Below are 12,833 nucleotides of genomic sequence, written 5' to 3' on the forward strand. Positions count from 1 at the left end.
GAAACACAGACGCTCTGTCCCCCTCTGAAACACACACACACACACACAGGATACCCATGTCATACACATCAGGAGTGTCAGACACACACACACACACACACACACACACACACACACACACACACACACACACACACACACACACACACACACACACACACAGCTCAGGGATACACACTACACAACGTGTCATGCACACATTTTAAAAACACTTTGAGCGCACACAGAGGAGGTGTCATAAACATGATTTAGAGACGTGACATTTTACCGCGACGTGTGTCTTATCGCCAGTCTGGTGATATATACGATAAAAGAGATTAACTTAATGAGACACACATTGACGGACATCCATATTTCACAGGAGGCATGGAAAAGGAAACAACGCCTGATGCCAACCATGCAGTCATCTACCTGGCATGCGGCGGAACTCTCTTCACCTTTTACAACGTCAGGAAACAGATTATCTCATTCAAATCTGAACTGTCATTGTGTTCACCTTTTGACATGGTCGTTGGCTGTGTCTTTCCTTTTCTTTCTTCACTTCCCTCCTCGGTTTGTCCTCGGGTTCCCTGAGGAATAGACACAGAACCAGGATGGTGTTAAATGGATGGTGAGTGGCCTTGTGCTTGTGAATACAGTGACATCAATGGGATCATAGCAGCAAGTCGTTTCCCAGGTACCACCCATTCAGACCTGTGAATCAGCGATAAAACGTGATGCAATAGTGCTGACGCAGTAAGGAAGATGCAAGCTCAATCTTGGTGTGTTTGTTTGTGACTCGTGTCTTTGGGAGGGGAGGCTACCAGTTCCCACCCTCTTTCTCCTGTGGAACATGTGTTTTGAATGGAATTTCTTCAGCTATGGAGTCTCATTCTTCAGCTATGCAGAAGACCCAGTCCTACCACTTTCTACCGAAACACACTCTGTCACCCAGAGACAGATGGACACACACAAAGTCATACACACACACACACACACACACACACACACCATCCATCATAGGTTGATGAAGACTATTAAGATGTCTAAGGAGTTCGCAGAGTGTGCAGATGATGAGGCTGATGAGCCCAATTTGAGTGTAGAACATTCTGTGGCACACTGGACAGGATTTGTTGGTAGGAGTGCTCCCAGAGAAAGTGGTTTTTTCGCCTTACCTATCACCTCGCTTCAAAACTGCACTGTTGACCTTCCTGGCTTCTGAGACGGTTGCAATTTTAAAAATTGAAATTGGTACATAACAAGGTTCAAGGGGTCAGTGGTAGCATCTGCTTGCTACCCAACACATTTTCTTTAACAATCTTACAACCTGGCTAGTAGGAAGTGTAGACCTCAACAAAATGAATAAATTACATTTAATTCTGAATAAATGAATGATATTATATAAGTAGGCTCATGTGTTAAGAATGTAAATCCTTGTTCAAGATTTTGTAATTGAACCATCCCTCATCAGAAGACACAGACAGCTCACACAACTACGAATCTCCTCAGGGGACAGGAGAGAAAGGGGAAATGGTAATAAAAAATGGGCAAGATTCCCCTTATCAAAAACAGAGGCAAAGTTGAGCATATGCAAAACTGTGGAAGGCTGCCAAATTCACTATGCAAATACTTCCAAGTGGTAAAAATCCTCAGGCTGTGCAAACGCCCTTTCCGAAGATCTTAATATATGAATATGCTGAATATGTCAGGTATATTGCCCAGAGGGATAATAAAACATATATGCTGAAGGCTTAAACATGGTAGGGATCATGGATGATACACACCAGTACATACATGACAAACAACGAAGGCTATGGAAGGGCAGGGGAGAAGAGGTTTACTCTTCTGACAGGCAATCAAGACAAGCAAACAGACAGACAGAGAGAAATGGTTCTAAAATGGCAAATACAGTGACATCCACGTGTGTGCAGTCAAAAGGAGCGTCAACAAACAGTTAACCGTAGATACGGTATGATTGATTAGGTTTATGATCTGTGTTTAGGAGAGACAGATATGAACGTACACATTATAAGCCAAGTAAAGTCAAACATGGTGATAACAATCAAAAGTACCTCAAAGAATCGTCAAAGCTCTTTAAAAAAAAAAAGAAAGAAAAGCACTTACCTTCACTTGAAGTCTACAAGGTTTAAATCAAGAGAAATGTCCACACGGATGAGTGGAAAGTGAGAGATATAGAGAGCAGCAGGGATGGGGCACTGTGAGCTGTAGATAAATAGATTGGTGTGTGTGTGTGTGTGTGTGTGTGAGCAGAGAGAAAGTTCTTTCTGTCTGACAGGTGTTTCCCTCTCTGAGTGAACAGGTACGGGCGTGGGCACTAACAAGATCAGCAAGTCAAGGAGGCATGTGGGTGTGTGTATGTGTATGTGTTCGGGTGTGTGTGTGTGTGTGTGTGTGTGTGTGAGAGAGAGAGAGAGCGAGAAAGGGTGGGGTTGCTATGATTCTACTATACCTGTCACAGCCCGGGGAGGCACTCTGAAAGACGTAGGAGAGGAGTGGGAGCTGGATGAGTGGAACACACACAAACCCATAGCAACATAGTTACTCCTAAGAGACTCCTCTAATGCTCACTGGGTAGGGACACACATTGCTCACATCATCAAAATGAGACAGACACATCCATAACAAACAGCGCTAGGAGACATTGCATAATATGGCAACAAACAACTAGCTCTCCCTCAAGTCTACTTCAAAGTATTTCACAAGACCAAAGCAAATCCAGAGCACTGCTATTTGCTTTGTATTGTGGCCCTCTCTTTCAAACTTGAAGCAATTATATTCCCTCAAAGCCCTGTAAAACATGTCTCATCTTGAAACACATCTGTTTTCTAAACAACTGTCGAAATACTCAGGAAGACAGTCAACATGCAATCTGCCAAGTGACCTAAAGTAGCTCCTGGAGCAGAAGAAGCAGACGTAAGCAGTGTTAGTTTACTCTGTGGGTGTGTGTGTGTGTGTGTGTGTGTGTGTATGAGACTGATAACAGCGCACACTTTTTTTCGTAAACCACCACCATCTGCTCCAAAGGGGGTTGTCAATAGCAACAAACTGCAAATCATTGGCCACACCAGACAGCGTTCAGGTTCACAGCACTGAACTCACTCCACCCATATGTTGCTATGAAAACAGTCCCACTCACACTGCGCATACATTCATCAATCCCCTTCAAATGTAAAATGGTTGGGGTGTGGTGGGATGTCGCAACTTTCTAGAACATTCATTTAACACGTGAGTTTTTTTTCGTCACGCGGGCTCTGCTTACTCTAATGAGAGAATAGAGGATGACGAAACCGATTGGTCCGAGTGCCAAAGATTCACTCTGGTGAACACATTGGCAAGTGTAAACTGTGAAGTCTATTGTACCATCATGCTTCTCTTTGTCCCCCCCCCACCCCCCACCCCCCCCCGCCGAGCTAAGATAAACCAGTCGGACAGCCTTGCCTGGTGATTCACTGATTCACCTCAGTACCCATGGCCCACTATTGTTGAGGGAATGTCAGGCATCTAAACTTAACCCCCACCCTCTCTCACCACACCACCAGGTGGAATGACAAACAGGCACCAGCATCAACATATGGTTATGTTGTACCTGTGGTTACTGTGTGTCACTCTGATACAAGGTGCAAGGAGCTGATATGGAGCTCCATGTACAGACTACCCAAACAATTAGGTTCACTTATTCATTTTAACAACAGTTGAACGTGAGGATGTGTGAATAGTGTAATGAGAGGAAATGACTGTCAGAGAAAGACAGGTGGAATGTGTAAAAGGGAGTATGACAGAGAGAGAGAGAGGGTGTGTGTGTGTGTGTGTGTGTGTGTGTGAAATTGCCCATCCCATTATTGTGCTCAATGAAATACTGTAGGAGAGGAAGTATGAGAGGACGACGAACAGAAGACAAATGAAAACAACTTCCGAGGCCTCATTCAACAACAGCAACGTCAACCGTTTCCCCTGGCGACAAGAAAGAAACTCTCTTGCATATGTCAATCTTCATACATGACAAACAAATATAGCATTAGTCATATAATAAAAGAACAGTGAACCCTTTCCGTGGAATGTAAAGCATATCACATTTTATTTGAAATGTACAGCTACATCTGAGAACAATGTATTAGGGAAGTAAATAGGATAGCTGTCAGTCAAACAGCAGTCACAATTCACGTTACGGGTCACACAATGAACAATCTTCTTCAATAAGTGCTGAGAACTTTGTATCTCTATGTAAGAAATATAAGACTATAATAAACAAAGAGAAGGCTGCCATCTGCTGGTAGAACGTTGTAGCCAAAACAAGGACAGCCAAGGTGAGAGAACATTCAATTCAAAGGCTTGTATCTGCAAACACCGCAACGTGTGTCCGTTTGAGCCTGATGAACAGGACTCGAGACTACCGACAGGTGAGAGTACCGACAGTCCATCCTTCAGGGCTGAGTCCTCGCTTGAGATTCACGACACACAAAACTCTAAATGTTTCCCATTGCCACCAGTGCATGACTTAGGAGAACGTCTGGATGTCGTGGGAGGATCTCAAGTGAGGCTCCTGCCCTGAGGCTCCATATCACTGTGTGTGTAGAGAGAGAGAAATCAGGCTCCATGTCTCAGGTGAGGATAGCTCTCCACGGTACGGGCTATCCCGTCCTTCAGGCTGACCAGCGGACTGTAGCCCATGTCCTGCTTGGCGCGGGAGCAGCTGTAGTAGTGGTGTGTGCCCGCCAGGGCGACTCTCATGGGGGTGAAGGTGGGTTTGAAGTCCACCAGGGGGCGTAGCAGCAGAGCCAGCAGCCAGAGCAGCAGGGCCAGACCGTACACCAGTCTGTAAGGGAGGTTGTACCGAGGGGCGGCGTAGCCCAAACCCACCAGAATATCCGACATGAAGTCCCAGAACTTCACCGGCTCATCGTTAGTGATGTGGTATGCCTGAGAGAGAGAGAAAGAGAGAGAGAGAGAAGAAGGAGAGAGAGAGTGAGATAGATGGGGGAAGAGAGATAGATGGAGGAAGAGATAAAGGCACCTGCTCAGCAACAATTTAAGCATTCAGAACACTTATCTGACATTGACGGGAGGAATGACAGAAGAATTCCCCACCTTGCCACAGACTGGAGACTCTGGTTTCAGGCGCTCGGCTGCTAGGATGTGTCCATGAACCACATTCTCCACAAAGGTGAAATCCACCAGGTTAGATCCATCACTGCTCAGGGGGACAGGGAGACAGAGAGATAAAGACAGAGAGAAACAGATAGATAGAGAGTTAAACCCACTGCACAAACTACCCGTCACCTCACATGAATGATGTTCAGAAACTCAGTTAACTGGAAATCATCAAACCCATCATGCTCTCCTCTACCAGTGAACCCCGTGTTCTACGATGACCCACCCGATGATGAACTTCATCTTGCCCCTGCGAGCCGTGTCCACCAGGATAGGCACCAGCTGGGGGTCGCGAGGGCCGAAGATGCCGTGAGGTCGGATGGCGACAGTGAGGAGACCCTTCTGTGTGTCGCAGGCCTCCAGGACTATCTGAGACACAGATACAGTCACGAGTATGAACAACACACAGTGAATGGTCATTACGTTGGCTTTGGCAAGGTAAAACACAGTGAAGCAGAATCCCTCAATGGGTAGTTCTGTGTGAAGTCAAATGTGTGTGGTGGTCGTTCTCTACTCTAGCCTTGTCCAGGTAGCTTTTCCACCTCTTCCAAGGTGGTGCTTCAGTTCAGCATCCTTCTCCAAAAGACATTGCACATTTGCACTCCTTCACACAGGCACATACTACTCAAACTTCCAATATTGTTGTTGAGTTTCTGCTGCTATTACTGTGACACCTTATGCTATCATTATTTTTTCTATTATTATTATTATTATTATTATTATTATATTACATTGTTAATTGTTGACTGTTGAGGATTTGCTTGCCCTAAAGCATTTCATTGTGCTGTATCTAGTATATTGTGGACTTGACAAATACACTTGAATTGATCTGACTTGGCTATTCCAAAGACAAGTCTCTGCCTCTACCTTTTCCTGCTGAATCTTGGTCTCTGTGTAGTAGTCAATGGGCTTCTTGGCGTAGGGCAGGTCCTCTCTCCCGTCCTTAATGTCGCTCCCCTCAAACACCACGCTGGCACTGCTGGTCAACACCAGCTTCTACAGACACACGGAGACAACAAACACTTTCATTGCCACCCTGCAGAAGGGAGCAGTGTTTTCATTTACCCAATCAAATTAAGCTGAGTAATTAAAATCTAAGAAGGGATAACTATTTGAAGTATTTGAACATTTAAACATACTCTCCCTAATCAAATTTGTCTCTAATCGCTTATGTCTGAGAGGCCTGTGTTTCGTCTGGTGATGACTCCATACTGCCCCCTACCTGGACCCCAGCGTCGGTGCAGGCCTGCAGCACGGTGCGTGTGCCCTGGATGTTGACCCTCTGGAACAACGCCCGGTCGTCGCTGGCAGGGGCAGGGGAGGCACAGTGGAACACCAGAGACACATCCTGGAGAGCTCTCAGTAGAGCCTGAGACACAGACAGACAGACACAGACAGAGACATCAGTTCAGATGAAAACACACACACACATACAGGTAAACACATTCAGCACTCAGAGAGAGGTGGCTGGCAAAGTTCGAGGTGTCCAACAGACCCCCCCCTCAATGTTTGACCAGCATGTTCTCCGTAAGGCCAGGTCTGTGTTGGAGAGTGAAGACCACCCCCTTCACTCTGAATTTGAAAAACCACCCTCATGCCGTAGATTCAGAGTACCCCTGCGTAATTGTACGTTGTATTTATATATTAGTATATCGTATGTTTTTAATTGTGACTCCTGACTACAAGCCAAGTTCCCCATCTGGGACAATAAAAGTAAACTGAACTGAGAGACACACACAAACAGAAAAGTGTCATATTGGTGATTACTGTACTGTGCAGTGGAAATGCAGTGGAAATGCAGTGGAAACAGCCATACTGACACCGTAAGGGAGCACTGAGAAGAGACGTTTGCCCTAAAGCCCTCATGTCTGAACTACGCCTACAATATGTAGGGCATAGTTCATAGGGTAAAGAGCACAGGCGTAATCATAGGGACCAGTTACCAAGACTCACCTGTTTGTCACAGAGGTCCCCCTGGTGGAAGGTGACCCCAGGAAGCTCATAGCTCTGACGAATGTCAAACACTGACACAGCATAGCCCCGCTCCAACAACTTCTCGACAAGGTGTCTGCCTAGGAACCCTGAGCCACCGATGACTGCACACCGCTTGCTGCTCTGTGGAGTGAGGACAACACAGACACACACACACGTTATTTTAGCAGGGAGTCCCATTGAGACCAAGGTCTCTTTTACAAGGAAGCACTGCATACACACGGTTTACAACCATAGATACAATAAAAAATACATTATAAAACACAATCAAGAAAAACAAACACATTTTTCAACAGAGAGGTCCTCAATCAAAACTTGAAACGGAGCACCACCAGAGTAACCAACTGAAATGTTCTCTGCTGATTGTTCCAGCAGTGAGGTGCACCATAACTAAAAGCGGATTTACACAATTCGGTGGAGACCCAAGGAACTTCAAGAGTTAACCAACTCTGAGAGCGATTTAGGTAATTGATGTTCTTGAATTTCAATAATGAGGTGAGGTAACCCAGGAGTTCATGCAGTTGGGCTTTATACACAAACCACCCACAGACACACACACAGACACAATCCAAAATTGAACATTGCTTTGAATGTATATGAACTGGTAAGAGTGACATGATGCCAATACTTCAACTCAGTGGACTGTCAACTCAATATGGACACATGTTCATCTAATTCCACGGACTCACCGGTCGAATGCGCGTGGCCATGATTTGATTTTGATGTGACAAACCGGAGTGTCGTCGGTCCTGCGAGGCAAACTGAAAGAGGAGATGTCAATTAGGCTATTTGGTAACAATTGCATTGCCTATATAATTACTCGAGAACAGAGTTTCACAAAGCTATTCAGAACATCACCAGTACGTTTGCTGTCAATTGACGCATGGTAAGAATGAATGACACTTAATGCGTTTCGAAATCATCATGAACATCTTCGCAAAGCAGCGTAAACTTACCTGTACAATCTGGTACACTATTAACGAACACGCGTAGAAATAACAGAAGCCAACTATCAGCTGAGCTACAGACGCTCTCTCGTTGGGTGAACTGAACTTCGGCTGCAAAGGTGATACAAGCGCGCTAATACTAAGCCAATGGTGTGGTAATGGCGTCAGAGAACGCCACCACTCCGACCAACCGGAGTCTACATCCATACAGTAACCACTCCCCTACAATGTGCAGCGACGCCCCCCCCATCCCCCTTAGCCTGGCCCAGGATCAGATGTTGTTTCATTCAAACTGCTTTTAGGTGAGTGGTCATGTGTGCAGAACAGATCCAAGATCAGCCGCTGCGTTTCCTTTGCATGTGTCCAGAGAAGCCGACTGCCTACTGGCTTCAGAAACGACTATTATAGCGCTCTGTACATGTTGATTAAATAGTATGACACCATATCATGCATAAGACAAATACAGATATATAGTCTTGAGTTGAAATCCCCTTTCCATAGTGACTGATTAACAACTGGAAGAAATGTTTCAGCCAATTGTTATACAGAGTTGTATACCACATGTCCTCAATAACCAATTATGTGTTTGCCTGAGCGATACTGGGAGCGCTGGATTTATCTTCCCGACGGATTATGCGCGGACTTCGCGGCACTGCTAAATGTGCTCCACCCACCCCAGAGACAAGCGTGAGGTAAATCGAGCGCACCTACAGGCTCTCATAATAACGATGACAGCACTGGAATAAACTAGCGCGCCCCGTCACCTGGGAACGTTCATTTTCTATTTCGAAATTATTTTGTGAGCCAGGCTGCCATCTGACTTTCAAACCTAGAAGTGAAAATAATTGATTCAAAATCTCGATTGCCTAACTGACAGTGCACAGTGAATGTGATTCACAGTATAAACGCATCTCCTTCTCCGTGCATGATCTGGATGATAGGGGAGGGGAGCGATCGGTAAACAGAAATTCGATTAAAGTCTGCTCAGTAAATCTACGACCCTCGATTCACACCGGAACATCTGAGATGGTGAGTGACACATTGTAGCAAAATAACGTCCAAAAAAACGTGAAAATAGTTTTCCCTAGATATATCAAAAACGCAAATAAAACAGTACGTGATGCTGTAATGCCGTCTATGGTAAGCTATAGGGCTAGATATAGGCTGTAATTATATTTTGGAGATGACAGAAAATCACAAGTGTGAGAAATGAAAGTCTGCTCACCTGTTATTTTCGCCGTTCACTAGAATCCTGTTCGTGACGCCAAATTGTAATGATGATGTTTCTGATATTGAAGAATAATATCCAATGATGCGTGGAAGAAGGTGGATACTCAAATTGAAAGTTAAATAAAGACAATTTATTAGTCAGATCGATCTGGGACACCAAATTTCTGTCCAAGAGAATGGTCAGCAGGAAAGTGGCAACCACAAAGAGTTTGCAGTCAATGTTATAGTAGGTAATAAACATGAAACCAGGACATAAGGCTCATCTCAGTTAGGCTTGGAGCCAGTGAGTCTGACATGTTATCAACAGATTTTGGGGCCTGGTATCCCTTGTTGCAAACCACATTCCAAGGAAAATACATTCTAACAACAAATCCTTATTTTTTGAATGTTTCCCAAAAATAATTTCTATTCCATTTGAATTAAGTGATCAGTGTGCTCTATGCTCTATTCAAGATAAAGTGAATCTGATAACTTTTGTCTCTCCCTGGGTGAATCTTAATAAGTATCCTCTCCATCATCTTCCCTGATCTGAGAGCACAGTGGAGGAGGTGAAAGCAATAGCCAATGGAGGATGCTATCAGGAATTTGTTATGTCCTTTAGTTTCAGTACAGATAGAGGAAAGGAGATGGATGACGAGGAAGCCATTGAAGACTACTAAGAGTGTCAGTGTCTCCATCTTCCTTACCTAAGTGAACCCTTGTCCTCTCCTCTGATGTCATCACTAGGCAACCAGTGTGAAGAGGCCATCCCTGGGGCCTGTGGCCCCACCTCGTAAGAAGACCAGCCCCAAGCCTGAGCTGACGGAGGAGCTGAAGCAGGAGATCAGAGAGGCCTTCGAGCTGTTTGACACTGACGGCTCCGGGCACATCGACGTCAAAGAGCTCAAGGTCAGATCCTGTCCTCTGTTACTTCATCTAGGGACCATTATCTAGATTTTGAGATCCATTTGATAACAGCTTAAGTTTTGTCACTGTGTGTGTGTGTGTGTGTGTGCGTGTGCGTGTGCGTGTGTTGTGTGTGTCCCTCACTTATGCTGGCAGGTTGCGATGAGAGCTCTGGGGTTTGAGCCAAAGAAAGAGGAGATCAAGAAGATGATCACAGAGGTGGACAAGGACGGCACAGGAAAGATCTCCTTCATTGATTTCCTCACCGTCATGACACAGAAGATGGTAAAAGCAGAGCACAAATGTATTTTCATCAAAACATACAGTAAATATCCAAATACCATAAAAACAGGTGAAAAAGAAGCTGTTCCTTCTCACTGACCTAGTTCCTTGTGTCATCATCTAGGCTGAGAAGGACTCCAAGGAGGAGATTCTGAAAGCGTTCCGTCTTTTTGACGACGACGAGACGGGAAAGATCTCCTTCCGGAACCTGAAGAGAGTGGCCAAGGAGCTCGGGGAGAACCTGACCGACGAGGAACTGCAGGTGCAACACACACACTGGGACAACAGGTCACACACTGTACTGTATATAGAAACACAGATGATGTGACATTATACAAATCACACTATTCATTAGAGCCATACACAGATGAAGCAGATATCCATGTCGGATAATTTCTTTTATGTTTGCCTTTTTATGGCCTTGCCATCCCTATTTTCATTCCCTCTCTCCATCACCCCTCTCCAGGAGATGATCGAGGAGGCAGACAGGGATGGGGACGGCGAGGTGAACCAGCAGGAGTTTCTGCGCATCATGAAGAAGACCAGCCTGTACTAAGGGAGACTGGGTGGGGTTAGTGTTGGGGGCACACAGGGACAGAGGGGACTGTGGATGGTTTTTTAGATGTTTTTTTTTCGACTCACACTCTTATCTAGACTTGTCCCAGTACCCTCAAACAGCCTCCTTTCCTTTTATCCATTTCCAGGCTTGACTTAAGAGATGAGACGACTGGCTAGATTTAACCTATCAAAGCTGGTCAGATCAGTTGTCAGGGAGCAAATGGGACAAGGAAAGTGAGCTGTTTAAGACGACTGGGACCAAGAAAGATGCCAAACAATCATATCCATTCCAAAGCCTCTATTTTCTCTCCTTCGTGTTTTATGTGACAGAACGGATTTGCCAAAAAAGTGATCTCTCAGTCTGCAATGGCAGTATTTGCTTAGAATGTTGCCTACAGTAGGCTACCTTTATACCGAAACACCTTGTTTATGGAATCCATCCTTCTGAAATATCTCCAAAACTTTGGGTATGTGGTGTCAAAGCTGAAGTATACAGTGCCTAGATACATTAGTATACAATCCCATGTTCTGCTTTGTAACTGGGTGAAATTGAGCTGCTCATCCATCCTATTAAACCATCATTATGTAGCCCTTTGTATTTGTCAAGAGAGGTGGAGGCATTTCAAAGGTGTGACTGCTAGTGTGAACTGCTAGTGTGAACACTGAAAGAAATCGGAGGACAGGCTCTGGAATGGAATGAGGAATGGTATCAAACACGTGTTTGATACCATTCCTCATTCCATTCCATGCATTACAATGAGCCCGTCCTGTGACGTCTGCCTCCACCAGCCTCCCCAATCATGTGCTGTGGGAGTGCTACTGTGTGTTGCTCCAGTGCTGCCCTTGTCTTTGTGCCTGAGTCTCTGCATAAGGGAATCATCCTTTTCAGGGAAGCCCCCCACCCCCTCTGCCCCTCTGCCCCTCTGCCCCTCTGCCCCTCTGCCCCTCAGCCCTGTTCTCCAAAGTCCACTGTTGATTCTTAAATCTAACCCAAACCTAAAGTGAACATGTGGCTGTATTTTTCTCATTTGTATTAGATATTATGTGTCACCCCTTTGTATATCTTTGCTCTTCTGTATTGAATGTTTTGTACATATCAACTGCATGTGCAGATATATATCGATATGTAAGATATTAATTAAAGACCTTTAAGCAGTTTCTCATGTCAGTGTCTGACCTATTAAAGGGGCAGTCCCCACCCCCACTATTTTTCATTTTATTGAATAGAGATAGTGAAGAAAGACAGGAGAGTAAGGAGGAGAGGTTATGTCAGCAGGGCATAGGCCAGATTCAAACCCACGCCAACATGGGCATATGTGTGCACTGTAGGCCGTGGTGCCAGACCACAGGCCCACTCCAGGCCACGAGACCTGACCTTTTTACTGTACTTTTCACACAGGTTGTATCCATGGCAACTCCACTAATATGATGAGTCATAGGTTGACTGAGGTCGTTAAAACACCCAATCCCATTACTGTTGATACACATTGTGTTTGCTTATGAAACGCACATGGATTACTGTGATACAAACCACCCACTCTGGTACATTGACTCAGCTATCCAAACCTGCCATTCTGGGGAATGGTACATATCACTCTGTTGGTTCAGATCAGAAATACCTTGTGTACTCAGTATTCAGAGACAACCGCGGAATAAATTCAATGGTGTATTGTGAGCGCATATTGACAAAGTACCTGTCTAACCTTCACAATCTCTGACCTGACAAGGTAAAAGATCAGTTATACTGTAGGGTGGGTGGAAACGTCTTCATATCAAATCATACAGACATCA

The 12,833-nt window shown here is 45.0% G+C and overlaps 3 protein-coding genes across 5 annotated transcripts in view; 1 reads left to right on the forward strand and 2 right to left on the reverse strand.

Annotated features, from left to right (window-relative positions):
• Positions 1-2,278, reverse strand: part of znf185 (zinc finger protein 185 with LIM domain) — a 13,486-nt gene extending 11,208 nt beyond the window's left edge. For all 3 annotated transcript variants that reach the window (XM_083686177.1, XM_083686178.1, XM_083686179.1), the window contains exons 1-3: positions 2,104-2,278; positions 497-569; positions 1-24 (exon numbers count right to left, since the gene is read on the reverse strand). The exon at positions 1-24 is cut by the window's left edge and continues 97 nt beyond it. In XM_083686177.1, the coding sequence (XP_083542303.1) occupies positions 1-24; positions 497-506 (34 nt within the window). In that variant the 5' untranslated portion in view covers positions 507-569; positions 2,104-2,278. The remainder of the gene's footprint in view (positions 25-496; positions 570-2,103) is intronic.
• A 1,778-nt stretch (positions 2,279-4,056) lies between these two features.
• nsdhl (NAD(P) dependent 3-beta-hydroxysteroid dehydrogenase NSDHL) lies at positions 4,057-8,163 on the reverse strand. The gene is made up of 8 exons (XM_083685594.1): positions 8,097-8,163; positions 7,830-7,901; positions 7,102-7,263; positions 6,371-6,517; positions 6,016-6,144; positions 5,375-5,517; positions 5,086-5,188; positions 4,057-4,917 (listed from the first exon to the last, which is right to left on the reverse strand). Exons 2-8 carry the CDS (start codon positions 7,848-7,850, stop codon positions 4,585-4,587), a joined length of 1,038 nt encoding a protein of 345 aa, XP_083541720.1. The 5' UTR covers positions 7,851-7,901; positions 8,097-8,163; the 3' UTR covers positions 4,057-4,584.
• An 825-nt stretch (positions 8,164-8,988) lies between these two features.
• On the forward strand, positions 8,989-11,040 carry cetn2 (centrin, EF-hand protein, 2; the record flags this gene model as incomplete). Its single annotated transcript, XM_083685794.1, has 5 exons — positions 8,989-9,116; positions 10,044-10,205; positions 10,359-10,487; positions 10,609-10,746; positions 10,951-11,040. The coding sequence occupies exons 1-5, from the start codon at positions 9,114-9,116 to the stop codon at positions 11,038-11,040; spliced, it is 522 nt and encodes a 173-aa protein (XP_083541920.1). The 5' UTR covers positions 8,989-9,113.
• Positions 11,041-12,833: the final 1,793 nt, after the last annotated feature.

The sequence above is a fragment of the Argentina silus genome (genome assembly GCF_951799395.1).
Source record: "Argentina silus genome assembly, chromosome: 15".
NCBI lineage: Eukaryota > Metazoa > Chordata > Actinopteri > Argentiniformes > Argentinidae > Argentina > Argentina silus.

What these genes read in the sequence shown, in the direction of transcription:
- nsdhl (XM_083685594.1), bottom strand. Translation starts at nt 7,850, where the DNA reads ATGGCCACGCGCATTCGACCG. An exon ending in TGGCCACGCGCATTCGACCG is followed by an intron (nt 7,264 to 7,829) that starts GTGAGTCCGTGG and finishes CTCACTCCACAG; the next exon opens with AGCAGCAAGCGGTGTGCAGT. An exon ending in GCACCGACGCTGGGGTCCAG is followed by an intron (nt 6,145 to 6,370) that starts GTAGGGGGCAGT and finishes GTGTGTCTGTAG; the next exon opens with AAGCTGGTGTTGACCAGCAG.